This window comes from Panthera pardus, unplaced genomic scaffold (genome assembly GCF_024362965.1).
Source record: "Panthera pardus isolate Hobbes unplaced genomic scaffold, ASM2436296v1 HiC_scaffold_16, whole genome shotgun sequence".
NCBI lineage: Eukaryota > Metazoa > Chordata > Mammalia > Carnivora > Felidae > Panthera > Panthera pardus.
This window is the reverse complement of record NW_026526721.1, coordinates 96,999,174-97,026,823: the sequence shown is the minus strand read 5'-3', so window position 1 is coordinate 97,026,823 and position 27,650 is coordinate 96,999,174. Positions and strand designations below refer to the sequence as shown.

Below are 27,650 nucleotides of genomic sequence, written 5' to 3'. Positions count from 1 at the left end.
AATTCAGGAAATAATGGAACGGAAGACCGCAAAGTTTTCAGGAATCTATGGTGGTTTGTTCCCTCTGCTGTCGTTTATGTTTCTGTAGTCAAGGTTCAGTTACACGGCAGTGTAGACAACTCCCTGGAAACAATGTTCACTCTTACCCTGCTCCAGCAGCACAAGAATTCCTTTGATGAGCTCTAAGAGATTGGTAACAATACCTCCTAAAAGGCCAGGTTGCTAGGTAACAGCTTGTGTCCTTGGTCACAGTGAATACATGGAAGACCCCCCAAAGAGGCAGCAGGTTCTTGGTGGACAGTTCTCATATCCCCTCCCGGGAACACGATGAGAAAGGTCTTTGGAAAAATAGCTTTATGAAGGCCAGAGGAAATTTATGCACCAGCAAGGCATGTCGGAAAGGTAAGAAAAACGAAATGTTGAAAGTAACTTTAGTCGTTACTTGAGAGAAAACAAACATAGATAGCGTTACTGGATTACATTTCATTTAAAAATACAAAGTCACGCAACCTGTGTTACCGATGACAGTTGCTTTGAGAGAGAAGAAAACCCTACCACCACCCTCTCTCCCAACGCTGATGCAGCTGGCTACAAATGCAATTTATTTGATCATTGTAACGGAGAGAGGTGGCCTTACTGTTTTAGGAATAGTATGTCTCTAGATACACTGGGGTCTTTGGGAGAGCATGTGCGAATTTCCGTAGAAAGAGGAGAAAATAAGAAGGAAATAGCTATTAGCTGACATCTATTAGTTATTAGTTAATATTAGTTAATATCTATTAACTAATTAAATTTAAATGGAGAAAACAGAACTTTTACCAGCTCAGTAGAGCCAAAGATCAGATTAAGAGGCCAAAACCCAATCCTTGTTACCTGACTCTTCTATTCTAAGATTCTAAATTTTTTTCTCAAGAGAGAGAAAGCACGTGAGCAGGGGTGAGGGGCAGAGGGACAGAGAGAGAGAATCCCAAGCAGGCTCTACACTCAGTGCAGAGCCAATGTGAGGCTTAATCGCACAATTCTGGCATCATGACCTGAGCCAAAAACAAGAGTTAGACGCTCAACCGACTGAGCCACCCAGGCACCGCTCCTCACTTTTAAATTTCATAGCTGTTCCATAAATGTTTTCCAAACTATGCCAATTATTAGAAAATATACAATTACAGAGTTTTCAAGTTTCTTGAGCTTTTTTGTCTTTCTATTGGTATGTAACTTGGCTCTCATCTTCCAAAAAGCGACATTTGCACCGTCAGTTTTCAGGATTATAAACACTGTGGTTTCATATGAGTGTGTGAAATTTATTGATAGCTTCCGTTTACTGCCTGTAGCTGAGAGAGGAATCTTGCTTAGGTGCAGGGTTTAGAGACTGAAGCAGCTCCCTTACCAAAGCTCTGCTTTTGTTAGCAAGACGTGTATATCTCAAACAGTGCCTCGGTGTTGTTGATTTTTGTGTTAAAAACTGTCATAATTTGGAGAAATGGGCACATGAAGTAATAGTTTTTAAATGGGTAAGAAGTTCTGTGAGAAATTATACACTTTATGTTTCCCAACTTGCTAACAACCTTTAATACACAATACCAGAGGAGATTTATTTGTGAGCCTGCCATGAAATGGTATTTATGACAAATATTATCTTTAAATGAGTAAATATGTACAGAATTATTTTAGAGACAGTGTAAAAAGTGATGAAGTGATGCCCAGCCTACAAGTTAAACTTTAGTCTTTAAATTTTGAAGGAAGTAGGAAGCAAGGAGGCAAGGAAGCAAGGAAGGAAGGAAGCAAGGGAGGGAGAGAGGGAGGAATGATGATGGGAGGGACAGAGGGAAGAAAAAAAAGAAAAAATGCTTTCTTAGTGCTAGTATTCATTCAATCACATTTCTGCACATCACAAAACAAGAGGCTTATTCATACTACCTTCCTCTTACACAGTCAGTTTCATTTGGGATTTTACAGTTTTATCCCCGTTCACAAGATCTACTTCAATCACTTATTAACCTATAGTGTTTATATTCTTCTTCTCTCTTGTAGTGTTGTAGGTGGTTGAATTTTCTGCTACAACGCCATATAGAGTAGTAAAACATTCTTCAAGCATTGAAAACCTTCTAAGTGGAAGTTACATATGTGGTTACAATAAAGTTCTAACAATTTCTAAACATCCTCTCATAGAGGAAAGATCGTGGTATTGCAATCTCTCTTCATTGCTTCTGGCGTTGAAATATATCTATGCTTCTATAAATGTCAGGGAACCCACTACTGTTTTTTGAAGTTTACGAGATTTCCCTCTGGAGAAGTTGGATAGATGTTTGTCCTTTTACTTTTGTTGTACCTTAATTTGGGGGCCTATTTGTGCTTATAAGAATGTTCACAGGGCTGAAGAACAGGATGGAAATGCATCCTGTAAAAAAAATCAAACTTTAGGGGCGCCTGGGTGGCTCAGTAGGTTAAGTGTCCAACTCTTGATTTTGGCTCAGATCATAATCTCATGGTTGTGAGCTCCTGCTTCGGGCTCTGCATTGAGTGTGGGGCCTGCTTAATAGTCTCTCCCTCCCTCTCCCTTTACCCCTCCCCTGCTTGATCTCATGTGTGCACTCTCAAAAAAAAAAAAAAAGAATAAAAAATGCAAAATTTAAAGAATACAAGTTCACATAAAATTTAAAACTGTCTCATTCAGACAGAACAAGAAAAATGACAACTCTAGTTGTGCTTTTCTCAAGATATATTGTTACGTGGTTTTAGAATCAACAATCTAAGTAATTTAAGATATATCTGTTAAAATCTCAGGTTGTGGGTACTGACATACTTTGGGGATATCTGTAAAACACATAATTTTTTGGAACAATACTCAAAGGGAAAAAGATATGGCACCCAAAATATGCTACTTTGGCATAACGATTACTTTGAATGAAGTTAGTTAGGAAACAGCCAGTACAAGAAAGTCACTCTGATCCTCCTCTGTCTCCCTGAAAGCAGGAAATAAATCTCCCATGTGAGGGACCCTCCCTGCACCAAGAGGGTAGAAGGCATTGTTATCACCAGAGAGAGGGTATTTAGGGCTGAGAGGACTGTGTAAACAAATATTTACTACCCCAAGCCCAAACTTCTTTGACTTGTCAATTCTTCAAAAATTTATTATTTCTGCGGCACCTGGCTGGCTCAGTCAGTACAGCACACAACTTTTAATCTCAGGGTTATGAGTTCAAGTCCCATGTTGGGTGTGGGGCCTACAAAAAAAAAAATAGCTCTTAGTCTGGAAGAAATTTGGTCACGTTTTTGAGTCTCATATCTTCATGGGCTCCCGTGTGTATGAAATTGAATCTTTCTCTCCTGTTAATCTATCTTATGTCAAATTTAACGATTAGACCAGCCAAAGAACCTAGAGTGGAAGAAGGAAAAAGTTTTCCACCCCTACGTTTTATTGGTATATTATTATTTACTCAATGAATGGGTTTAGTTTTAGGAACTTCATTTAAAGCCATCAGAAATGTAAAAACCTGTATACCTAATTTGCCATTTTGGAAACGAACACACTATAGCATCAGATTTCTTCCTGGTTTTGTAAGAACTCCATTTAGAGTCTTTCTGTTACCTCATTATCATCTCTACTATACAGAGATGCACAATCACTGTCATATTACAAATGAATAAAATACAGGCACAGACAGCACAGGGAGTCTGGATTAAAAAAAAAAGAAAATAAAAACAAAGAAAGGTCAAGGAAATAAGAAAGGCTAGAATAATATCTCCTTTCATCCAAAATTAATGCTCCAGAGTCCATGGAAATTTTCTTCCAGGCCTTAGTTCAGAAGTGCCTGGTTTTAGCAAGATCCCACAAGATTTGAGAACCTAACAATACTTTTGGGAGAGACGGAGGGAGGTTGAGGATTTGGGAAAAGTGACCTTGGCTAACTGAGAAATAAGACTGAGCTTCCTTCCTTCCCTCCTAAACACAAAGTTCTCATGATGCGGCAGTGAATATAAATGGGATGTTTAGAAATTGAGTCATATAAACACAATTTTGACAACCGTAGGTGTCTAAAAGGAGTCCCCTGGCCTTTTGTATGATGGGTGCCCAACGATACCTCTTTCAACCCAGGAGCTCAGCTTCTCCTCAGAAATTAGGCCATCCGCCATTTCCCCCTTCACTCGCCTTACATAATCACCAACTTGACATTTTAATTAAACAGATAGCACCCACTGCAGCTGACAATTTATGAGGCTTATAAATTCGTGACTGAAAAAGGACGTCGCAATCTTCTGACGAAAGGTGCTCGTGAGTTGATAAGTTACGTTATTGTTGCTTTCTATCCAGCACTCTCAGCTCACCTGATTCCTTCTTGTTAGCCATTCTACACTTTTTAAAACTAAGAATAGATGGCCAATTCAGATAATGCCACCTATTTTAAAGACACTATAAATCACTGCTGACAAATGCTGTATACTTTTAGCCATGGCACCTTCTCCATGGCAGCTTTATATTGGAGCATTAATAAAATTAATTGCTCTTTCATAAGGGTTGAGATTTGTAATTTATGATAACTGTTTGTTCACTGCAGGCAGAAAGATTAAAAATGAGTAAACCAATATACCAGCTAAACTGCATGTGTCTGGTTTTATTTTCTTTTGTGGAGGGGGAATAGGAGAGGGTTTTAAAAACAGCTTGATGTTATCTGGAATGGTGTTCTCATGGGTTCTACTACTCAAGGCGTAACTTTTGTTTTCAGTAAATAGTAGCTGCTCAGATTTACATGTCCTATTAACCAGCGCTATTATTTATATGTAGTTAGGCGGAGCGATCGGAATAAGAAAATCAGTATTAATGGTTTTCCTTCATAACAGTTGCACCCTCATGATGATACAGCTTTACAGTTATTTAAAGAATCACAGTGGCTTATGTAAAGCTAATCTGAGTCATCGTGGTAAGAACACTTGATCATTTCTTAATGTGCCTTGGGCAAATTATGCCACCTCTCTGTGCCTCAGTGTCCTCGTCTATAAACGATAATGTTCATTGTGTTATAATAATACAAACAAAATAATCATGTTGATCACTTTATTTGGTAACTGTGAGGCTTACATGAGTAAGCTAATCCATGTAGAGCCCTTGGTACAGTGCCCAGCACATAGCAAGTGGTTAATAAATGTTAACTATAAAACTATTATATTGTAATAGTCATAGTCGTCATCATAGCAGTGATGTTACAAAACAAACAAAAACCACTACCGGTCAGAGTCTACATTGTCTTCTGAATATTAAACATAAGGAGCTGACCATTAGAGATGCTAAGTGCCTTGGCTAAAGTATCTGTTCCTCAGATTCCTAGGACTTACAGGTCTTTCAGCTTTGACTTCAGCGATGTACACATTACAGATGGGGTGCGTGGGTGGCACAGTCAGTTAAGCCACTGACTTGGGCTCAGGTCAAGATCGCACAGTTTGTGAGTTCTGGCCCCACGTCCGAATCTACGCCTGTGGAGCCTAACTGCGATATTCTCTCTCTCTCTCTCTCTCTCCGCCCCTTCTATGCTCTCTCTCAACATAAGTAAGTAAACTGGGGCGCCTGGGTGGCTCAGTCGGTTAAACGTCGGACTTCAACTCAGGTCACGATCTCGCGGTCCGTGAGTTCAAGTCCCACATCGGCTTCTGTGCTGACAGCTCAGAGCCTGGAGCCTGCTTCAGATTCTGTGTCTCCCTCTCTCTCTGCCCCTCCCCCGTTCATGCTCTGTCATTCTCTGTCTCAAAAATAAATAAACGTTAAAAAAATTAAAAAAAAAACATAAGTAAACTTAAAAAAGTTGCAGATGAAGTGGAAGTTAGAAACATAACCTAAAAGGTGCCCCATTTCTTTTCTTTTTTAAACCAAAGATTCAGAAGTTATCTTACTGCTGAGATTTCTCCCAAAAAATCAGACCAAAGAAAAGTTTTATTTGAAATTGAAGACAGAAGTAACAGAACAAAGAAGATTTTGAGAGTGCCCCTCTGGTTTCTACCACAAGGTTCCAGCACACCACTCTTCAGACACTGCCCCCTGGTGTGGGTCCGGAGAGCAATGAGAATGCGACAGATAGAAACTAGACTTTGGAGCCTCAGAAAAAATTTCACATGAATAACAATCAGACTGGTCATCTATTGGTTAGAATCTTCTCAGATAACCTGAAAGAGACAGAGACAGAGACAGAGACAGAGAGACAGACAGAGAGAGTTTAGGGATGTTAGCAGCCTATTTATTTGTGTTACCAAGCTTTAATTAACTTCTATTATTAATAAATGTCTAATAGTAATCAGGATAATGGCATAAAGAGGACTTCTACTTTAAATCCCCAAGTCATCTGATGTAAACTAAGATGACGAGATGATTTTGAGTTATTTTTAAACTGAATCTCACATTGAAATGATTGTACTTAATCTGTAGCATTATACAAGATAAATACAGTAAAACCCGGTCAAGTGGATCTCTCTTGTCAGATCTTTTAATTATGTGACTTTCTTTTTTTCCCCTGTGACTTCTTTGGAGAGATTGGATAAGTAAACTATGACCACTTCTCATACATTAGATTAAAAACAAGAGAGAAGAAGACCTCCAGATTTTTTATTCACACTGTGTAACCATCAATGGAGTTTAGAGTAACACGACAACAATCACTGATGAAAGATTCAGCCACGTTCATTATCCTAGTTTCCTAACTTCATTTTGGCAGAAAATAGCTAGAATATTTTATTAAAAACAAATGAACCAAAAAAGTCAGCTAAACTTTCATCCTGTTCATCCCAATATGTTATTCCCTTTTCTCCCAGTGTTTTCCCCAATTGGTGACCAAAACTCCAGTTATCAATCACAGGATTTACCTGCCTCAGGAATAATAAATTTCACACAATTTGCTGTTTTTCTTCTAGTGTTTGTTAATTTGTTTCAATGGCAAGGCACACTTTGCGAATTACAAGAAACAATATCCAAACTATTGATGAATTGCTCAAGTGGGAAAGATATGAGAGACATACATTTTCTGACTTTTTCACATAATTAAGATAAAATTCTTGATTTGTTATTTAGGTGCAGATGGAGGAATAATTTTCTCTTTGATAATAGGGTATGGTTTTTTAAAATGTTTATTTATTTTTGGGAGAGGGAGAGAGAGAGACAGAGAGACAGAGGGAGAGAACATGAGCAGGGGGGGAACAGAGAGGGAGACACAGAACCCGAAGCAGGCTCCAGGCTCTGAACTGTCAGCACAGAGCCAACACAGGGCTCGAATTCGTCACCTGCGAGATCATGACCTGAGCCAAAGTCAGACGCCCAACCGACCCAGCCACCCAGGCACCCCCAGTTGTTTTGTTTTTAATGACACAACAATGCTATTTGTGGAATATGATGTACTGGCTATGCTCTTCTAGTGTACCAGCTCAGCTAATACATGGAAAATAAAAGACATATTAAATTGTACTTTATGAAGGCAACCTCATATACAAGAGATGTGTAGTTTCTTGTAAGCAAAATTGCTACCGAGGCATAATTGTGCCATAAAATATAGAGGGTTGTCTTAAGATTCTTGGAGCCTGAAAAATGATCTATCAAGAGTAAAAAGAGGTCAGAAAGAAAGAGAGATATGTATAGTTTTACTTAACATGAAAAAGCATATTTAGATATTATTTTAAAATTGGCTTAAAATAATGTACAGCGCCAATTACAGAAAGAGAAACTTGCAACTATTCCTGAAGAGATAGGGAAAAGTGTAAGAAAAACAATGAATAATGAACCAGAGAATTGCTCTAGGAGAGCAGAAAGGGTGTTTTATATCTCAGGGGTATAAAAATGGGGATACAGAGAGCACTGGGCTGTTGTTAAGCAAAATGGTCGAGTAATATTTCAAAGTGAGTAAAACTGATTAAAGAACCTGAATTTTTTATTTGTTTGCCACCAATTTGTAGAAGTATAAGAGGTTTGGGGAAATTCCAGGGAAAATGTAAGCCAGATTAATGGGGAAACCAAGAGAAAGTTTAAGGATGCCTGCTTGTACCAGTCTGCCCCGGTAGCTCCATTAGGAATGATGTCTTACTATGAGGGCTGACCTCCTCATTCAGATCTTGAAAGGATGTATGTGCTTTTCTCTGTACCATTAGATTTACTTTTCTAAGACATACAGTCTAGGCAGACCCTCTTATCTTTGGGGAGAATTTGCCTCCAGTGACTATTAGCCATAAGAAATGTGCTTAGGACTATGACAAGACGTCAAAGTCCCTCTGAGATCTAGATAAATTTCTAGGGTATCATTTATCCTCTCAGTGGAAAAGTTGGTGCTTATAATTTGTTGCTATGGCTGCTATATACAAAGAAATGTACATTTAAAGATTTTAAAAGAGATACACAAACACTTTAAGCATTGTCTTTGGCTCAGCTCCTCAGGTCGAAACACAAGCAGTCAGATTTGTGCATCTGATTCATCGTATTGCTCCAATCTGAGTGAGTCATACACTCGGTCAGCTCTGTCAAGGAACAGAAGGTTTCATCCACATTCAGATTCTGGAATATCGTCCCTGGTAAATACTTTTCATTTGCTCTTTACCTAATGCGAAGTTCATAAAATGTACTTTATCTTGCATTGAACTTTTAAAATTTAAATCCAAGTCAGTTAACATATAGTGTAATAATGGTTTCAGGAGTAGAATTTAGTGATTCATCACTTACATATAATACCCAGTGCTCATTCAACAAGTGCCCTCCTTAATGTCCATCACCCATTTAGCCCATCCCCCCACCCCACACCGCTCCAGCGGTGTTCTCTGTTTGTTCTCTGTATTCAAGAGTCTCTTATGGTTTGTCTCCCTGTTCTTATATTATTTTTACTTCCCTTCCCTTATGTTCATCTGTTTGTATCTTAAATTCACATATGCGTGAAGTCATGTGATACTTGTCTTTTTCTGATTGACTTATTTCACTTAGCATAATACACCCAAGCTCCATCCACGTTGTTGCAAATGGCAAGATTTCATTCTTTTTGCTTTCCAAATAATATTCCACTGTGTGTGTGTGTGTGTGTGTGTGTGTGTGTGTGTGTACCACTTCTTTATCCATTCATCAGTTGATGAACATGTGGGCTCTTTCCATATTTTGGCTATTATCAATAGTGCTGCTATAAACATCAGAGTGCGTGTGCCCCTTTGAATCAGCACTCCTATATCCTTTGGATAAATACCTAGTAGTGCAATTTCTGGGTCATAGGGTAGTTATACTTTTTAATTTTTTGAGGAACCTCCATACTGTTTTCCAAAGTGGCTGCACAAGTTTGCATTCCCACCAGCAGTTCAAAAGTATTCCTCTTTCTCCGCATCCGTGCCAACATGTCATTGCCTGAGTTGTTAATTTTAGCCATTCTGACAGATGTGAGGTGGTATCTCACCGTGGTTTCGATTTGTATTTCCTTGATGAGTGATGTTAAGCATCTTTTCATATGTCCATTAATTAGCCTTCTGGATGTCTTCTTTGGAAAAGTATTCATGTCTTCTGCCCATTTCTTCACTGGATTATTTGTTTTTGGGATGTTGAGTTTGATAAATTCCTTATAGATTTTGAATACTAATCCTTTATCTGATATGTCATTTGCAAATATCTTCTCCCATTCTGTACATTGCCTTTTAGTTTTGCTAATTGTTTCCCTCACCGTGCAGAAACTTTTTATCTTGATGAGGTCCTAATAGTTCATTTTTGCTTTTGTTTCCCTTTCCTCTGGAGACATGTCGAGGAAGAAGTTGCTGTGGCTGAGGTGAAAGCCCTTGTTGCCTGTTTTCTCCTCTAGGATTTTGATGGCTTCCTGTCTTGCATTTACGGCTTTTATCCACTTTGAGTTTATTTTTGTGTCTGGTGTAAGAAAGTGGTCCAAGTTCATGCTTCTGCATATTGCTCTCCAGTTTTCCCAACACCATATGCTGAGGAGACTGTCTTTTTTCCATTGGATATTCTTTCCTGTTTTGTCAAAGATTAGTTGGCCTCTTTTAAACATTTTAAAATAAGTGTACAAAGTTCTTAAATCTACCCTTGTAATTGGGAAGGAATGAAATGTTGACACCCTCACTCCTGACTCAGAGGGGAAATGGAAAGAAGCTGGCGTGGGAAGGAAGGCAAACTGGAGAAGAATAGAAAAGGCAGTGACCACAAAAACAGAAATGGCATCCCTTCCTTTCCCCTGCTGAGTTCAAATTCTGTCTCTGGCCTAAGATTTATCTCCTTTCTTTCTGGAATGTCCTTTGTCCTCAAGATGAAATGGTTTCCTGCCAAACTCACCACTTCTAAGACTTTCCCCTCTGCCATCTCAGTGGAACCGTATGTGCTTTTCCCTCCTTTCCTTCATTTATAATTGTTTCATCTAGCCCCCTGGATCAAGATGGGTTACTCCAAATATCTGCCTCTCCAATGATAGGAAACGAGTTTTTCAAGCACAAATGCCATATTTTATTTAACTTTATATCCCCAGTGCCTGACACACAGCAGGGTACAGTATATATTTTTGAATAAATGAGTGAAATGAAATGAAGCAAACCAACTTTGGAAATATCTATTGAACCAATGGATTAATCACTTCTTCCATCAGAATTAAGAAAGGAACAACAAAAAGGTAAGACACAAGTATTCACGATTCCTTTAGGAAGAAGCAGTGGTCACACAACTGCAGCATATTGACAACCTCACATAAACATAAACAGAGAAATGTAATAGCTCATTTTCCTATAATATCAGAAATCCCCAAATCAACCACAGAACTCCTTTAAAAAGGCAAACAGTATTTTGTACAAAATTAGATGTCGGTTGAAAAATGGAAACTTTCTTCTCAAATACAGCTTTAGCTTAGATTCTTCTTTTTCCAGTAAGATCATCAGGAAATAGCACAAAAAGGCAATGGGGTATGGCAACTCCAGGGAATTTAACTTCTAATATATTTTTATTCTATGATAGAAGCAAGAAAAAACAATCCAAAAGCACATTGGAAATTGGGAACGAAGCTTCCATAAACATGTGAACTCAACAGCCAAGAATAGTCCAGGGATCACATTCCTCAATAATCTAAAATGTATGTTTCTTGGTTTTTTAAATAATATTTCCAAAGAATGAGTGAATTCCTTAAAATCATATTAGCAAATCCTCAGATTATCTCAAAGAATTGCTCAAGCATTCATTAGCTTTTTAGCTTTTTGCTATCAATAAGGTAGAGAGATTTTGTTACTCTATTTTTATTTATTTTTTTAAAAAATATTTTTTAACGTTTATTTATTTTTGAGACAGAGAGAGACAGAGCATGAACGGGGGAGGGTCAGAGAGAGGGAGACACAGAATCTGAAACAGGCTCCAGGCTCTGAGCTGTCAGCACAGAGCCCGACACGGGGCTCGAACTCACGGACCATGAGATCATGACCTGAGCCGAAGTCGGCCGCTTAACCGACTGAGCCACCCAGGCGCCCCTTGTTACTCTATTTTTAAATGAAGATATGGAGGTATTTACTAGAACAGCCATGGTCATTAGTGAGTAAGCAATGAAGATAAAAAAATCAAAGCTAAATGATTATTAAAAAGCCACCTCTTATCAATTTCTTCTGAGTCGGCATGTTCCAAATTCTGCTTCACAAGATGCACGAGCCCCCCGTGCTGCTTCAAAAATAAAAGTTTTTATGATTTAAAAAGTCCGGGGGAACACTTTGTGAGTAGAGACTCACGGTGTATATTAGCAAATAATGTCTCTGCGGAGTCCTGTAGCAAAGGGAAATGCTTCACTTAGTTCAGTCCAGAGCCTCATAAGCTTATTCAGTGGTGGAAATGTTTTTTTTTTTGTTGTTGTTGTTTTTTATGTTAGTATTAGTCACACAAATTTACAGCTCAAGCAAAACATAAGCTCTGTGCAATGCTTCTCTGTGAGATGAAAGTGGTTGTTCCAAATACTCTAATGACATTTCTTTATATCAAATATTCTGGGTTTGTTTGTTTATGTATACAACACTGGCTAACAGAAGAATGAATGTATGGTGTCTGTATTTAACAGGACACTCTTTTCCGTGTAATATGCCTTTTCATTTGTGTTAACCTTGAGACTATCATATACCATATAAGATATGGGGAATTTTGATTGACTACAGCCGCCATAATGGTAAACAATAAAAAATTGCCCCAAATATGATGTTGGCACAAAGTCTGGTTGGTAATACACTGTCCAGAACAAGGAAGATGACCAGACCTACAATATTTCTTTCAATACTGGCTGCACATTTTAAGAACAATGTCAATAAATTAGAACTCTTTCCAAGGAGAATCATATAATGATTTGTCAGCCATGATCTGTGAGTAATAACGGTACGACTTAGGAAGAAGATGACAATCGTTACGTAACACTTAAAATAGTAGCCACGTGTGACTTCTATGGAGCCTCAAAAGGCAGAACTTTGACAACTGAAGCAAGTTAGAGAGGCTTGGGGTCCCGTATAATAAAGAGCCGCCAACAATTAGAACTGTTATAAAACGGAAAAGGGAATGAGATCTCTCAATCTAAATAAATCAGGTAGTTTCGTTTTATATTTTTACCAAGCATTTTAAATTTGGTACAATAAACCAATATTTGACTATTCCTTTATATCCTATCAAATTTTATAAGTGTACTAGTGTGACTGCAAAGAATTGTTAGCTGTAGCCCCTAATATACATTCAATAAATATTAAAGAATGATTTATCAGAGGTGCTGTAAAGCGGATTCATGAATGGGTATACGTATGTATTACTGTTGTCATTTATCACCAGATGTAAATCAGTTGCAGGTGTTGGAGATGCTAATCTGTATAAGAATACATAATTTAAAATGAACTAAAATGACTTCTATAAGGACACCGTCAGGTATTTGCAGTTCAATGTGGCTGAATGTTTGGCGATGATCTGTATTACTTTTACACATAAAAGTACATGAATCGCGTATGACCAGATGCTATTTCTCCTCTTATTTTAAAGCTTCCATCAGACTCCTTTAAGTTCCTCACTTGGCACAAGGTAGAACAACATGACATTCAAGGAAGTCAGCTGCGTTGCCCAAGAATAAGAGAAGGTAAAGAACAAATGTATGTGTTCTTTGTGTACGTGCTCTGAGTTGATTGTATCTGTGGATTAGAAACATTACTTGGGGAAACAAATATATTACTTGGAGGTAGAAAAATTTTCTTTATCAAGACCACAGAATTATTAATATAGTTAGTGAAGCCACTTTAAAGCACGGTCACATATCTGGTTATGTAAATAATGAATGTTCAGTATTAAATACTAGAAAAATAGAAAGATGAAAATGAGCTTGTAATTCAATGATACACAAATAACCACTGTGATTTATTTTGTTTCTGTTTAGCCTTTTTTTGAAAAATATATTCACATACTTCTTCACGGAATTGTACAAAAAAATTGTATCTTGAGTTTTTTTGCTTATCTCGTTATTGGGAGCATTTCTTCTGTGTTATTAAATATTACCCAAAACATGTTTTTTTAAAGGTCATTTATCTTTCCATCATATGGATATTACTAAATATATTTAACCAGTGATCTTTGTTGGAATTTTATTATTTACAATATTTAATGATCATGAATGACATTGTCACTTTGATGAATCACTTTAACCTGATTTACTTATATCATTGGTTTTTAAAACATCAATTGGGAATCTAAATAAACCAGGGAGTTTTATTTTATATTTTCACTAAGCATGTTAAATTTGGTAGAATAAACTAATGTTATTCTATTCCTTCTCATTCTGTCAGACTTTACAAGTGCACTACTGTGACAGTATGAAGAATTGTTATCTGTAGCCCCTAATATACACAATGTTTAATTTTTATAGCTTTCTTTTTTTTTAAATTTTTTTAATGTTTATTTACTTCTGAGAGAGAGAGAGAGAGAGAGAGAGAGAGAGAGAGTGCAAGCAGGGGAGGGGCAGAGAGAGAGGGAGACACAGAATCCGAAGCAGGCTCCAGGCTCCGAGCTGTCAGCACAGAGCCCGAAGCCGGGCTCGAACTCATGAATAGTGAGATCATGACCTGAGCTGAAGTCTGACACTTAACCGACTGCACCACCCAGGAGCCCCAAATTGTTATAGCTTTCAATGGATTCTATATTATGTAAGAATAAGCACCATCCATTTCTCATGTCTCTTTTGCATATACCATAAGCTGATGAAATAATATTAGACATAATTTCGGCTGCAGTGAGTATTTAGTCATTACAAAACATCAAATATCTTGGCTATCTTCCATCTGTATTTACAGATTTGCAGTTATATTGTATACTGTACCATTGTAATACTGAATTAGAAGAAGTTGCTTTAAATATATTCGCCTGCTCGTTTCCCTCTCCCAGTAGCATCACTTTACCACACAATGCCTTTCTTCTTTCACTCAAATTCAGTTGACAAAGATGGACTAAAATAGCATCATTTTCTGAAACTTTGGGTAAAATATGTCCTTATGTTTTAACTCTGTCAGCTTTGTTTGCAGCTCAGCACTGACTCCTAGTTTTAAAATATTAGTAGACAGTACTACTAGAGGTAAACTCAAGTTGCTCTGTGGGGACTGAGAGAGAATACTTTTCAAAGAACAAGAAATTATGGGGAATTAGGAAGGTGGGAGGCCAAAGGAAGTAGAGGCCGTATGTGTCACATGAATAAGGAGTCCATCAATGAAAGGAAGAGAGGTCTTACCAGGGTTCAAAGTGGGCAGCTTCAGCTGGTTCTTAGACTTCAGCGTGTGGACAGATTACCTGGAGGCCTGTGGAAAAAGCACTTTTCCAGGCCCAACTCTCAATGAATCTGATGTGGTTAGCAGGAAGTGGGGCCCAGGAATCTGCATTTGTAAAATTATCAGGAAATTCTGTTGCAGATGATCGGAGGGCCATACTGTAAAAATACTAGTTTTGGAAGTCTGGAGGGATGAAATTTGAATAGACAGTGGAAAGACTGATACAGTAAGGGTGCTGGCATGTGTGTGTGTGTGTGTGTGTGTGTGTGTGTGTGTGTGTGTGTGTGTTTGTGCTGGTAGTGGTGGTGGTTGATGATTTTGCCACAGTGAGGCAAAAATAAATTGTACTCTGAGCATGGATGGAGAGTTGAGGTTTAGAGAGAACTGAACTGAAGACACTGAGGGATGACAGGGGAATCAGATGTAGAAGTAAACTGACAATGAGTATGTGTAAAGAGGGCACGGTGGCCTCTCTCCTTCCCCGGTTTTAGTGCCAGGTCATGTGCTAAGGTCATCAGTCAACAAAACTAATCCCACATAAGGACCACAGTGGCCATTCATGCAGAGGAATCATCGCTCTGCAGAGATAAGGCACATTTTCCTTCCATAGACCATTAACAACACCCAATCTCTTGCAAATGACTAGTTGTAAAAGGAATGGAACATGATCTAGGGGATTGAAAACATGGGAAAATCTCATCACCTCAAACTGTGAAGGAAATAGATGTCCCTTGTTCACTGTCCTTAATTTAGTTTAAGTTTTGTGTGTGCATATGTGAGATAGACAAGTGCTTTTCAAAAGCATTCTAGTAACAATTACCCTTCTTCTAGATTAGATCCTGAAACACCCATCCAAACTACTTCAGTTCATCTCGGTTGCCCCAATTGTACATCCGGGAAGAGTTCTTAAGAAAAGAAAGGTTATCTTGCGTGTGATAAACAGCAATTTCCCAAAGCTTTGATGGCCAGATCAAGACTGACTTGACTCCTCCCAATTAAATGAAGCAAAAGAGCCAACTGTTGGCAGAATTCTTTCAACTGTGGATGCCTTCTATTTGAAAATCCCTCAGCAAGTCAATTCAGTCACTGCTGCTAAGTTACAAATCCAGTGAGGGGACAAAGTACCAGCTCAGAGATGGCAGGTAAAAGTCGACATTCCAAGGATGTCAGATATTCCAGACTGTAGTTCTCAACTGCTAAGATATATCTTCAATTACCAACCAAGTCCGAGTTTAAAAAAGAAAGAATCCAATTTAATATAATTCCTCACAGTGGAAGTGACCTTTGGCTTCCAACTTCAAAGAGATCTTTGAAAGCTGTTTAAAAAAAATAATAATTGAAAGAACAGAAGATCAATAGAACTCAAACAAACAATATAGGGCAGAGTGTAATAAGTCTGGGGATATCTCTTGCACAAAGCAAGCTACCAAATTTCGGGTGGGTGTATTAAAGATAATAGAGCCCAAGGTCTGCCCAATTAGGTGATTATCCAGTTTTTTCCAGTTCTTGATTTAATTCCAATCAGCTTAATCAATGAGGAAGAAAACTTAACACAAGGATATTTTATTTGTAAATTGGTTGGGATACTTCAGGGTTATGTGATTTCCTGGGTGGAAACTGTACAGTTCATTATGAGAGAAATACCAGAAAGGTCAGGTTGCACCTAATCTTCCACCTGCACCTGATGAAAGAAGAGATGTTTGTGTCAAAATAATGGAATATTGGACTCTTTTATTGCCTTCCATAAATCCTTCACAAATGGACTCATTATCTCCCAGCAAAGCCTGGACAAAACTGCTACAAAAGCAAAGTTTGTTCCTGATGCCTTTAGTCACCTCTTTCTTTAGTATATCTCTTTCTTTTCACTTGTGAAATAAGAATTGTGCATTCCAGAAAAATGGCGTGGGGGAAATGTACACAAATGATTCCAGGTAGGATTCATAGAAACATATTGTGGAGTGGGAGGGATTTAAAATCACTGAGTTTAGGACTGCTGTCAGGGGCCCAGTTAGCATCATAATAGACTGTAGTTTTCCTGGGCAACACAATAGAGTTATACTTGCTAATAAAGAAATACATTCTAATGGAATTGGAAATCGGTATTTTTATAAAGCAGTATGAACTTCAAACAAACATAACTTCTCATCATATTCAACTCACGTTGGGCCCTTGATTCTAGTCTTTCCTGTATTTTTGCTGACATGGAAAACTGAAGCTCAGAAAATTAAAATTAGTCATCTGGAGATACACAATCACCTAGCACCCAACCTCAGACTGGAAACAGGATATCCTTTCATTAACCATGGAAATTTTGTGCAAACCTGATTTGGAGGACAACAGGGTTGGGAAATAGTGGGAATGAGTGTGGAAATGGAGATTGAGATAAGATTGTCAAAAACTTTGGGGCGCTTGAATGACTCAGTCGGTTGTCTGATTTCGGCTCAGGTCATGATCTCCCAGTTTGTGGGTTTGAGCCCTGCATCGAGCTTTGTGCTGACAGCTCAGAATCTAGAGCCTGCTTCAGATTCTGTGTCTCCCTCTCTCTCTGCCCCTCCCCCACTCATGCTTTGTTTCTCTCTGTCTCTCAAAAATAAACATTAAAAATTTTTAACTAAAAAAAAAAAGATTGTGGAAAACCTTGCTTGACAAACCAGGATTTTCCATCTCTAATTGGTAGGCAGTAAGAAAATTCTGAAATGTTTTCAACATGGAAGTGTGGCAAAAAGCTGTGTTTCTAGAAGGCTAGAAAAGTCTATCATTTATATTGAAGGAGGGAAGATTTCAAACAAGGAGATCCAAAAGAAAGTAGTTATTGTTCAGGGAGGAGATATGAGGATCTAGACATTGAAAAGGAAGGGGACAGATTCTCCAGCAGAAAGGTTATAGAACCAAGTGGCTAACTGAGTTGAGAAACAAAAGAGAGGGAAAGTCACGAGTGACTTCATATCCCCAAAGAGAAAATTATGTGAGACTAAAGTTACTCTACTGGTGATTTTCTTATGTGCACAAGAAATAGTTTATGTAAGGTTAAAAGTTAGCTCATTTTTTTTTACTGCTCACACTATTTGGGCATATTACAGGCCAACTCATGTTTTCCTCAATTCTGATATCTCATGGAAGTTTAAAAAAACTGGCCAAATGTCAACTGAAGGGTGCCTGGATGGCTCAGTGGGTTAAGCATCTGACTCTTGGTTTCAGCTCAGGCTATGAACTTACAGTTCATGAGTTCGAGCCCTGCATCAGGCTCTGCACTAACAGTGAGGAGCCTGCTTGGGATTCTCTCTCTCTCTCTTTCTCTCTCTCTGCCCCTCTCTCTTGCTCTCTCTCTCTCAAAAAAAAAAAAAAAAAAAAAAAAAAAAAAACACAAAAAACAAAAACAAACAAAAAAATCCCACAAATATCAAGTGAAGATGTCAGTCCTGCTGCCCTAAACCTATTTCCAAGATCTCACCTTGTGATTTTTGCCCAGGACCCTCCACAGAAGAGTTGCTCTTCAGACAGGAGGAGTGTGTCTTACCCGCTCGGAAAAGAGTCCTTGAAAAAAACAAATGGGAAACATGGCTACAAGAAAACTGGGAGGACTGCACGGTGAGAGCTTAAAAGACAGAAAAGGGTCTCTTTTCCACATTGATTCTGTTATGACCGCCCCCCCCCCCCCATTTTAAGGGCAATCGCTAGCATAAATATCAAAACTTTCAGCATTTCCTTGGAGTTTTCTCTAAAACTAGTGGTGTATGGGCTTCCCTATCTCTTTGTTCACCTCTTCTTCACCATGACATGTTACTTATTTTCTACCCTGTGTCTTATCCTAATATTGCTCAATTTTGGAGAAGTTTAAAATACCCCAGAATGAAATTGTTCCGTTTGACAATAATGAATATCAAAGGGTTGGACAACATTCCATTCCTTATCAGTGAGTTTATGATGCCATCTAGAATCCCTTGAACAATGCATTATGCCAAAAATTTTCATCAGCTGGAGCAGCCAGCTTGGTCTGAACACAACTATCCTGGAACAAATAAAACTTTTGCAGTTAAAAACAGGAGCTGTGATTTCTTGGTGCTGAAAATGACCCAACTGATGGAGCCACTATCATTGAAAACAGTTCCTGTAATCAGTCAGCCTGGGCACTACAAAGCCATGGGGCTGTGATCCTTCAAGCCTCTAATTCTGGCCTGATCAAGTCATCTTGGGCAGTAAACACGTAAATGGGAAGGCTGTGTTGGTAGCAATGAAAGGGCAAATCAATGTCTCAACATTATTTTTGTTGAGCGGGATGCCAATATTTTTGTTTCTTAGAGTGACCAAATTGTACGTGAAGAATTTAGGAAGCCTTCCAGAAATAAGACTGAGTTTAAAACCTGCTCAGTGGGGCCTCTTGATGGCCTCTTTTGTTTCACAGATTGGCCATTTATGTTTTAGAATTATGGAATTAGGAGGTGGGAAGGAGCTTTGGAGAGGGTCTGGTCTAAACCCTTTCCTTTCAAAAAGGAGAGGGAAGTTCAGAAAGAGAATTGATTTGCCAGAAGTTACATATCTTGGTAGTGGCAGATATAAAAATAGAATATTGTTTCCCTACACAGTGCTTTCTTTTCTTTTTAAAAGTAAAGTTTTCAGGGCGCCTGGGTGGCGCAGTCGGTTAAGCGTCCGACTTCAGCCAGGTCACGATCTCGTGGTCCGTGAGTTCGAGCCCCACGTCAGGCTCTGGGCTGATGGCTCAGAGCCTGGAGCCTGTTTCCGATTCTGTGTCTCCCTCTCTCTCTGCCCCTCCCCCGTTCATGCTCTGTCTCTCTCTGTCCCAAAAATAAATAAAAAACGTTGAAAAAAAAAATTAAAAAAAAATAAAAGTAAAGTTTTCATATATAATGGATGGATACATTCTACTCTTAAAAATTGACACCATAGGCCTATTTATTAAAAAATTTAACTAATACACCTGAAACTTTGACCTCCACTCCCAGAACTATCTTTAGAGGTAATCATTTCAGTGTATATATCCATTTATTCTTTATAGCTGCCATTTAAACCATGGATATACTGCAAAGGCCAATGGAGACTTCATCATAAATTATCATAGAAAATTTAATTGGCCTTGAGATAACTGTAGTCTAGGAGAATGGCTAAAGAAACTCTAACTAACATAGAAAACTTAATTGAGACATAGTGGTCCAAAAAATGCCTCTCTGAGGTGGTGGCATTCAATATAAAATGATAGATATAATCTTTTATCATTTCTTAAGTTTTATGTTGGAATTAAGACGTTTTATACTTTTGGAAAATGGAACTTAAAGTGTCAAAGTTTATAATGTTTAATGCCTAAAAATATCAAGACTTTAATGATCTTTTTAAAGATAGAGATACCTATATTTCTTTAAAATATTAAATCATTCTGCTTCATTTTTTTAAAAAGGGATGGCCATTTTATTCAATAATTTTATTGACAGAACTTGATGGTAAAATTGCGGAAACAAAAAAGTTAAGTTGACTTTTAGGAATAGAGTTTACAAGAGCAATGCTCTTGTAAAACCACCAAAAGTGGTTTTAATTTTCTTTAAATTGAAGTTGACTGCTGTTAAAAGCAAACATAAAGTATCTACTATCTGTGAAATATGCTAAGTCATCGTTAGGTATGTATTCCTAACTACTTTAAAAGAAAATCATAGCTTTCATCTTTTGAATGATGGTAGTTTACTCTGAAACCTTTTTAAATGTGATTTCTGAGTATTTCCAAGGAGGCTAAATGGTAACTCAACATTCAAATCAGTAATTCCAAGATAGAATGTCATCCTTTCCTCCCTTAACCCCTAGAGAATTTCAGACTCAGTTTCAGGATCCTGCCTTCCCCACCTCCAACCTTGTATCACATTCTAATCAGGATTAGGTCAGGATCTTTACCTCCCCCATCTGAGAATGAATCTGCAAGGTAATTGTGAGTGTTTGGATGTGTGAGTGTTTTAGAGGACACACACAAAAAAGGTGAAAACTATTGGTTTAAATAACATATTTAACACATATTTAAATAACATAGTTAAATAAAATATTTAAACACATTTTTAATGAAGAACTATTTTTAAAAGTTGACAAAGAACTTGCCTTTTCTTTTTATTTATTTTTCCCTTCAGAATTTGAACCTTTCATTTCAGGATTTGGGGGACCCTTATCAAGTTGCAAATTTTAACAGGATTCTTAGAAGACTAATTCGAGTCGAAACCCTCTGGTTAGTGGATAATTCACTGGTGGACTTAAGTGCCATAAGGTTGCCAAGGTACTTGCTTTTTTAGCATGTCTAGTTACTAAGTTAGAGTCAAATCTTTGCTATGTGGGCATATGTGACTATTGTCTGCACATACCGTGGCCATATGGTCAGGTCTTAAAGGTGATAGTCCTAAATGATGCCTGGACAAGGCAAAAAGGGAAATTTATATGTCAAAATGTCACACTTTAGAGGACAAAATCTATTCTTTTCTAAATTAGTATTAACAGCAATTTTTAGGGGAGGAATTTGCAATCGTAGAATCATACTGGCAGAAAAGTTTGCCATAATCCTTCTATTGTACACTGGAAATGCAATTATATTATATAAATACTGTTGTTGTAAGATAGAGATTTTTAGTCAGTCATATTTGTTGAGCACCTGTGAGGAAAGACTCTACAGATAGTTGGCAAGAATCTTGGCTTCAAGGTCACATTCTAACAGAAGGGTGAGAATAGAGACAGAAACAAACTAAAAGTTTTTACAAATATGCAGACTCTTTGGTCTTCCAAGGATCCCAAACTCCTGATGTTAAAAGATAATCTGCCTTTTTGCTCAGGATTGTAGAGAGCCTCTGTCAGCTTCACCAGGCACAAAGATAGGTGCTGTGAGCTTTGATAGCAATCCAAGGAACAGACAGAGGTCTTCAGGAGAGAAGTAGAAGATGAAGGAAATCAGGCAGCCACAAGAGGGAAGGGTAAGTCCTTAGAGCAGGTTAAGATACATCCCTCAGCATAGATTGAGACAGGGCAACAAAAAGACCATCACAGCCACAAAGGAGAGGGAAACAGTTGGAGACGGAAGAAGGGTCAGAATATGCAATGTGCCTGGGTTATCTTCAATCATGTTTAACACCCCTTGGAAACTTTAGGCAGATTTGCCTAGCATTTGATTTTACCTATGTTGTTTTTAACAAATTGTAAAATATCTAAGTAAAAATTCTCAAAAGAAACTTAATATCACTACTATAAATAAAAACTCAATGGCAGTTGATATTGATTCATTCAGGTTTTGAGGTTTTGAGGGTTTTTTTGTTGTTGTTGTTTTTGTTTTTGCCAGACTCTCTTCTAGGGATATGATAGTGATACATTAGCTATATTTTTTTAAATACACATACAACGAAAAAACTTTTTAATAATCACATGGCATGCTCTAGAAATACTGAACTAAAAGATGCTTGGAGTATCTGAACTTTACTTGATCCGGATCAATAAACTTCCAAATCTTTGCTATCTTAATGTAAAAAAAGAGAGAGAGAAACCGCAGTCACTAAAGAAAAGACTTAACCTAAATTTAGTGTTCTCTAGATGTATTCTTTTGGCTTTTCTTTCATTAGAAATAGGATATATAATATAAAATTATGTAATTGCAATTCAAATTTTACAACTGCCAAATCAACATGTCAAAAAAAGGAGAAAAAAGTTGATGCGTGTATATTCATAGCCTCCTTCCTTCTGCCCCAGGGAAAACACCACACTGGGTTTGCTGCTCTGCTTGCCTAACATCCTGCTAACTGGGGATCTGTGACGGGGTGAATCTGAGAGCCTGGGAGGGATGGATGGATGTTGAAAATGAGATACCAGTCGTTCATTTTTGCTTTTATTACCCCTGCCTCCGGTGACATGTCTAGTAAGAAGTTGCTGCAGCCGAGGTCAAAGAGGTTGCTGCCTGTTTTCTCCTCCAGGATTTTGATGGTTTCCTGACTCATGTTTAGGTGTTTCATCCATTTTGAATTTATTTTTGTGTGTGGTGAAGGGCATTAAGGAGGGCACTTGTTGGGATGAGCCCTGGGTGTTATATGTAAGTGACAAATCAATGGGTTCTACTCCTGGCACCAATTCTACACTGTATGTTAACTAATTTGAATTTCAATAAATAACTTTTTAAAAAAATAAAATAAAATGAGAGAATGACTGGCAGCTAAGAAAAGAAAAGACTTCATGGACAGAGAGAGGGGCAGAGAGACAGGAACTGCTTGGGCTGGCTTTTCGATTACAAATTGTCATAGTACTGAAGTGCTTCTAAAGATTCTGTGTAACCTGGAAAAGAGTAAAAACCCCAAATTATCAAATGTGTGATTAGGACGGTGTGAAATATCCATATGGCGGTGGAGTGGAAGGAAGAAAGGAAATGAATAGATGTGGAAAAAAATTACAATGAGATCGGGGGGGGGGGGGTGGTTCAAACTGAATTTTTCTAATACCATTGTGTAGACGCACTCTGTTTAGCACCATCTTTAACATTACCAATAATTATCTACTAAGTGTCCTTATGGAGTACAGGGCCCATAAGTAAGTTCCCTGTGCTTTTCTCATGGTATTAAATTCCAACGTGTACATAAAGGAATTTTTCCTCAAGGCAAGGTGTCAGTGACAGATTTGGAATCATTTCCTCTATTTGCATGGTCTTACACAATTAAGGCAAAAATACTGAGAAACATCATATGTCAGGAAAATATATTCACCTTAAATGCCTAACACACATTTCTTCTCCTAAGGATAACTTTTATTCTTTTTTTTATATAAAAGACTTTTTTTTTCGGACTTACAATGCTATTTTTTTCCAATATAGCATTTAAGTTTTCATTTTCATACAGCATTCAATATAGCATCCTGTCAGCTAAGAAAAAAAACAACTATAATCTCAGTACTTGGAGGCAATACTCTTCACAAGTTATTATGTGTCTGTTGTGTACTACTCTATCACTGAGATTATATGCAGCCATTCACTCTTTCATTTGGCACATATCGTGAATCCCCCATGGACCAAATGTTATGCCAAGTACTAAGTGTATACATTGGAAAAGAAAACAGATTCCTGCACTCAGCAAACTTACAGTCTCATATATTCTGCTTATTTTCTCTGAATATTTTAGTATAAATCTTTCTCTTCTTTTACAAATCAAACTTGTAGAAAATGTCATTGTCACTCCTTTGAGGGGTTATGGTCGAGATCTGGTAGTTAACCATTCTTTTTGGGAGACAAATGACAAGTGTTATATTTTTTTATCCAGATGCAGAGTTTTAAATATGAACAAAAACCATCTCACATCTTTTAAACAATTGCCAAAGATACCCCAGATACAGCATTTATCTTTGGCTGAAAACCATATTGAGTCTCTGACTGGGCTCTCCAGTTTACAGCACACTCCCCTAGAATCCCTCATGCTCAAGAGGAACCCTTGTGAGTTTCACCAAAATTACCGGAAACGGTAAGGCCCCTAACACCTTTGTCATCTATGTTCTTTATTGAATGTTACACTTTAACAGTTGTTCCCCTCTAGCTTAAATTCCCTTGGCAAATATTTATCATATCTACTAAGAGTTGAATGTTTCATGCTTCTGAGCTCAACTAAAGAACTTTAAGCTGACCTTTAAAAAAAAATCTTTAATACACTCTTCTCTGAGTTAATTTATGATTGCTTTAAAAGTTTAGGCTTCTCTTGTAATGTGACTTTACATATACAAAGATGCTTCATTTTAGACTTTCAAATCCTATGCATTTTCTATCTAATGTTTAAAAGATATTATGTCTTTAAAAAAAATTCTACATGTAGAATCCTATTGAGGTCCATGTGATAATTTTATAAATTGTTTATTCTCTGGTTTTATTTTCACTCCTTTGGACCACAAGGGCACCATTAAGTGAATACAAAGAAATAATTGATTGAATCTACCCTAGTGGTTGAAAGTCCTTGAAAACCTGTGAAGAATAAACCATTTAATTTCTTTGTCACTACTGGGACATTCCTAATGATAATGATGCAGTCTACACCTTGGAGTGTGCAGGAAATTCTATGCCCACTGATTTCTCCCTAGCTAATTCCCAGCACCACTTGCGGGAACTTAAAATAATAAGCGACTGAGTTCTAGAAACTGTATTTGCCCCCAAATGACAAGTCAACTCATGTCTTAGTTTGAATCTATCATACGAAGCATTAGATCATCTCTAGGTGCCATACCTGGTCTATGACTACTTCCTTCATCTACATTCAACTTCAATAAAAGACATAGTTCTCACTACCTTCCTTTCTAAAGCTGCCATTTTCCCATGACAACAACAGTAGTCCAGAGGCCTACCTAATATTAGACTCCTCAACCCCTGATGTACAACAAAAGATTGTCAAAATAAAAATTGTAATCTCTGTTGTTCCTACATAAATCTCATTATTGCCGTTGTCTCCCCCATGACTGTAAACCGAAGGCAAAATGCATGTTCTGTGATAATAAATTCTCAAATTGCTTTTATGTAAGTGAAAACTAGCAGAACATTTGCTTTACAACTGAACTAACATTTAACCATAATAACATTTTGAAGTTTAAAATTATATTTGCAACAGTCAGAGGAAGGTTAGCTGGGCATTTCAACACCATTCCAAAAAAGGCACATTTCTAGTCATAAAGAAAATTAGCATTACCTTTTAGTTTTGTTAATTTATATGTGGGGTTTTACCTTGATCCCATTTCAGTGATTTGCCTCCCTTCAAAGGATGCCTTACAACAATAGAATTAAGATTCACTGTCTGAAATCTGATATGCCCTGAGGTCTCACTATGAATCTGTCTTCACTATGATGTGGTATAGAGTTATGTGAGAATGAGGGATATAATGAGGCTCTTCTATTTTCTAACATTAACTCCATTGGACTGAGTCCAAGGTGGATATAGACTGGCGTTCAAGCTATAAAATGTCAGGTTGTATTGACTTGGGTAGTACAGGGTTACTTTAAACAGAAAGATACAGACATTTTAAAGCATGAGGAAAGGACTTAAGTATCCACTTCCGCTAAGAAACTAAACTGAAGTCCCAAGTTCATCCAAATTTGGGCTATAACCTGGTCCTGAATTCACACTTTTAGGATCGTAACAGCATTCATTTTGTTTCTGGGTATCTCTACATCAAGATTTGGACCAGACTTTCAGTGACCCTTTACAACAGGATCAGAAAGATTTAAGTGTAAGATTTTCTTGATCATTGTCACCTAGATTGTGACTATCTTTCCCTTCCCCCTTTGTTTCAGATCCTTCAAAAAGAAGAGAGCACAGTTCAAAAGAGAAAAAAACTTACTGATAAAGCTCATAGTGTAAGTCCCAGTAGGTAGAAGGTAGCCCCATTTCCTGGGACACCCATAGGCAAACTCTTCTACCGTTCTTCAGAAGAAAATGTGATCTTAGTTCACCATAGTTTGACTTTTTGAAAGGAAGTAGTGGTTAGGGTTTCCTGTCAGCTAAGTCTAAACATTAGGGCCAGAAGACTTAGATTTTTATCTTTGCTTTGTCACCTACAGGCTTTATGATCTTGGATAAGTGATTTAAAATGGGGAATAAAAACCAACCTAACAGAACTGGTGTGAGGAATAAATATGATAATGTGCAGGATGCATTTAGTGCTAAGCAAATCATGAAGCCAATGACAGCATTCCAAGGAGGTCAACACCACCCTTAGCTGACATGGCATGTCGGTGTCTTTCATCCCGGGCAAATCCCAGGGCCACAGAATTCCCAGATCTAGAAAAGCTGTCCACTTGAAAGGAAACACTACTTTCTCATACTGCTAGGTATTTGACTACTGTGTAACGAGGCTGACGTGCAGGCCCCCTCCTGAACCTGGAAGGGGTACGTGACACCTTCCTGAACCTGGAAGGTATAAATTTAAAATGTGAGCTTCAAAAATGCTGTCATGAGAAAATCATGCTGCACAAGGTTATTCTCGACCCCCTCGTCTTCTTGTAACTCACAGTGAGAATTCTTCCTTAATTAGCAGTAAACAATATGTGCTTTCTTTACTTTTTCCATTTTTAAAAACTTTTAACTTCATGATGTGTACATGTCTCATTATCTCATTCTTTCTCTCGTGGTTAGTTGGCTAAATTCTCTCATTTTTTTTTTCTTTATAGGGTTTTGTAGAAACTGGACTGAAATTCTCTTATAAAAACAGACTGTAGGCAGTCCTACTTCTCTGATCTATATTTATAATAGGCAGAACCATACAGTAGCTCCTGAGAGGGCAAGCTACAGCAGGGTGATCAGCTCAATGCACATAAATAGTATTTTATTAGAACCTTATTGCATAGATTAAAAACAAAACAAAATAAAATGATAGCCACTCAACTTTCTTGTAACAATAGGCAAAGTGCACTTATTTATAAAGACAGTAAGTAAAATACAATGCTTTTGTTCAATACGGTTACTTTTTCTTTTTTTTTTCACTTCTGCTTTAGAGTGTTCTCCTGTTTGCCAAACTTAAAAACGCTGGATGGAATCCTGAAGCTACCAGAAGATTCTTCACCACCAGAAACCAATATTTTTTCACAACTCTGTGTTATATCCTAATGCAGTCTGTATGGAAAGAAATCACCATTGTCTCTAAAAGCTAATAAATATAGGAGATGCATAACTAAATATTGTTGTTTACTATGTATATAATATATTTATATATTGTTTTCTTTTAAATGAGTGACCTCCAGGTTTTTTAAATTCTATACCCCATCAGTAAATAAATTTTGAGCATACATATATAATTAATTTTTATCTAGAAATCTTATACATAAAATACTAGAGAAATATATTATGTATATTTTAAACATTGAAAAGAGAGATTGTTAAGTGATGGAATAAAAACAACATGAATAAGGGCCCTAAGGTTTCCTACATACTCCA

General features: G+C 37.5%; 1 protein-coding gene across 3 annotated transcripts; it reads left to right on the top strand.

The window, feature by feature from the left end:
- The first annotated feature begins 98 nt into the window (after nt 1-98).
- On the top strand, nt 99-27,392 carry LOC109262096 (uncharacterized). 3 transcript variants are annotated; one of them, XM_019440510.2, is made up of 8 exons: nt 99-402; nt 8,391-8,532; nt 12,974-13,067; nt 18,209-18,327; nt 20,883-21,004; nt 24,006-24,203; nt 26,012-26,074; nt 27,212-27,392. In XM_019440510.2, the coding sequence occupies exons 1-8, from the start codon at nt 377-379 to the stop codon at nt 27,321-27,323; spliced, it is 876 nt and encodes a 291-aa protein (XP_019296055.2). In that variant the 5' UTR covers nt 99-376; the 3' UTR covers nt 27,324-27,392. The 3 variants fall into 3 exon arrangements, with proteins under 3 accessions (XP_019296055.2, XP_019296054.2, XP_019296056.2); XM_019440509.2 differs by having other exon boundaries at nt 20,862-21,004; XM_019440511.2 differs by lacking the exon at nt 26,012-26,074 and having other exon boundaries at nt 20,862-21,004.
- Nucleotides 27,393-27,650: the final 258 nt, after the last annotated feature.